Here is a 1,476-nt window from a genome sequence, read left to right as displayed (position 1 = left end):
CTGACCTCACAGACCTCACAGACCTCACTGACCTCACAGACCTCACCAACCTCACTGACCTCACAGACCTCACAGACCTCACCGACCTCACAGACCTCACAGACCTCACTGACCTCACAGACCTCACAGACCTCACCGACCTCACAGACCTCACAGACCTCACTGACCTCACAGACCTCACTGACTGGACTCAGATGTTGAGCCCCAACACTTTCAAAGTTACAGTAAAACAAACCACATATGAATAGAACTGCACCAAACCACACCAATAAACTGCACATAATCTAAACTGCACATATAAAATATTGCACACACCCTGCTGTTAAAAGCATCCTGTAACTATTGAACAGTCCCTGCAGCTGGACGCAGCGTTGTTGAAAAGTCTTATAGGCGCTGTGTATCATATCTGCCGTTGAATCTGTCCTGCAGGGAACTCTGCGGGCCTCCTCCAAGCTGCACGACCAGCTCTTCCACAAGATCCTCCGCTGCCCCATGAAGTTCTTCGACATCACTCCCACCGCACAAATCCTCAACTGCTTCTCTAAGGACATGGACGAAGGTGAGGGACTGTCCCTACTGCTGCCGCCTGACCCTGAAACTTTACTGAGAACCTTTTTGCATTTCTCTCTGCAGTCGACACCCGTCTGCCCTTCCAGGCCGAGATGTTCATCCAAAACCTCATCCTGGTCTTCTTCTGTCTCGGTGTCATCAGCTGCATCTTCCCGTGGTTCCTGGCGGCGGTGGGTCCCCTGGTGTTGCTGTTTGCAGCGCTTCACAGTGTCTCTCGGGTTTTCATCCGGGAGCTGAAGCGGCTAGACAGTGTGACCATGTCGCCCTTCATGTCCCATATCACCTCCAGCATCCAGGGCCTGGCCACGCTGCAGGCCTTTGACCGCGGAGCCGACTTCCTCCACAGGTCAGGGGTGGAGCCACCAGGAGGGCAGAGCTATACCCACGTACCATGGCGGTTTCTGAGGGTCTGACTGTGTGGTTGTTTTCAGGTACCAGGTTCTGCTGGACCAGAACCAGGCTCCATTCTACCTCTTCAGCTGTGCCACGCGCTGGCTGGCGGTGCGTCTGGATGTCATCAGCGTGGCTCTGATCAGTGTCACCGCCCTCATGATGGTCCTGATGCACGGGCAGATCCCTCCCGCCTACGCCGGCCTCGCCATCTCCTATGCTGTCCAGGTACGTCCACAGCATCTTCCAACAGTTGGACACTGCTGTCCCAAACAGGTGGACACGAGGCGTGACACCGTCCCTCTGCAGTTAACAGGGTTGTTCCAGTTCACGGTCCGCCTGGCCTCTGAGACCGAAGCTCGCTTCACCTCGGTCGAGAGGATTCATCACTACATCCAGGTACGCCTTCCTCGTTTCAACGCTTTCAAAACCAGTGACAAGGGCGTCCAACAGGAGTGCAGCTCTAAATGTGGCGTTGCTCGCACATGTATATAGACAGGTCACGTAGTTCTCCTA

At 54.7% G+C, this 1,476-nt stretch overlaps 1 protein-coding gene across 1 annotated transcript; it reads left to right on the top strand.

The window, feature by feature from the left end:
- Positions 1-157: 157 nt before the first annotated feature.
- LOC121963883 (multidrug resistance-associated protein 5-like) lies at positions 158-1,359 on the top strand (the record flags this gene model as incomplete). Its single annotated transcript, XM_042514123.1, has 4 exons — positions 158-559; positions 634-916; positions 1,002-1,188; positions 1,270-1,359. Coding segments are annotated over exons 1-4 (627 nt in total), but the record flags the coding sequence as incomplete, so codon positions are not given.
- Positions 1,360-1,476: the final 117 nt, after the last annotated feature.

Source organism: Plectropomus leopardus, unplaced genomic scaffold, assembly GCF_008729295.1.
Source record: "Plectropomus leopardus isolate mb unplaced genomic scaffold, YSFRI_Pleo_2.0 unplaced_scaffold13108, whole genome shotgun sequence".
NCBI lineage: Eukaryota > Metazoa > Chordata > Actinopteri > Perciformes > Serranidae > Plectropomus > Plectropomus leopardus.
This window is presented reverse-complemented; position numbering and strand designations above follow the sequence as displayed.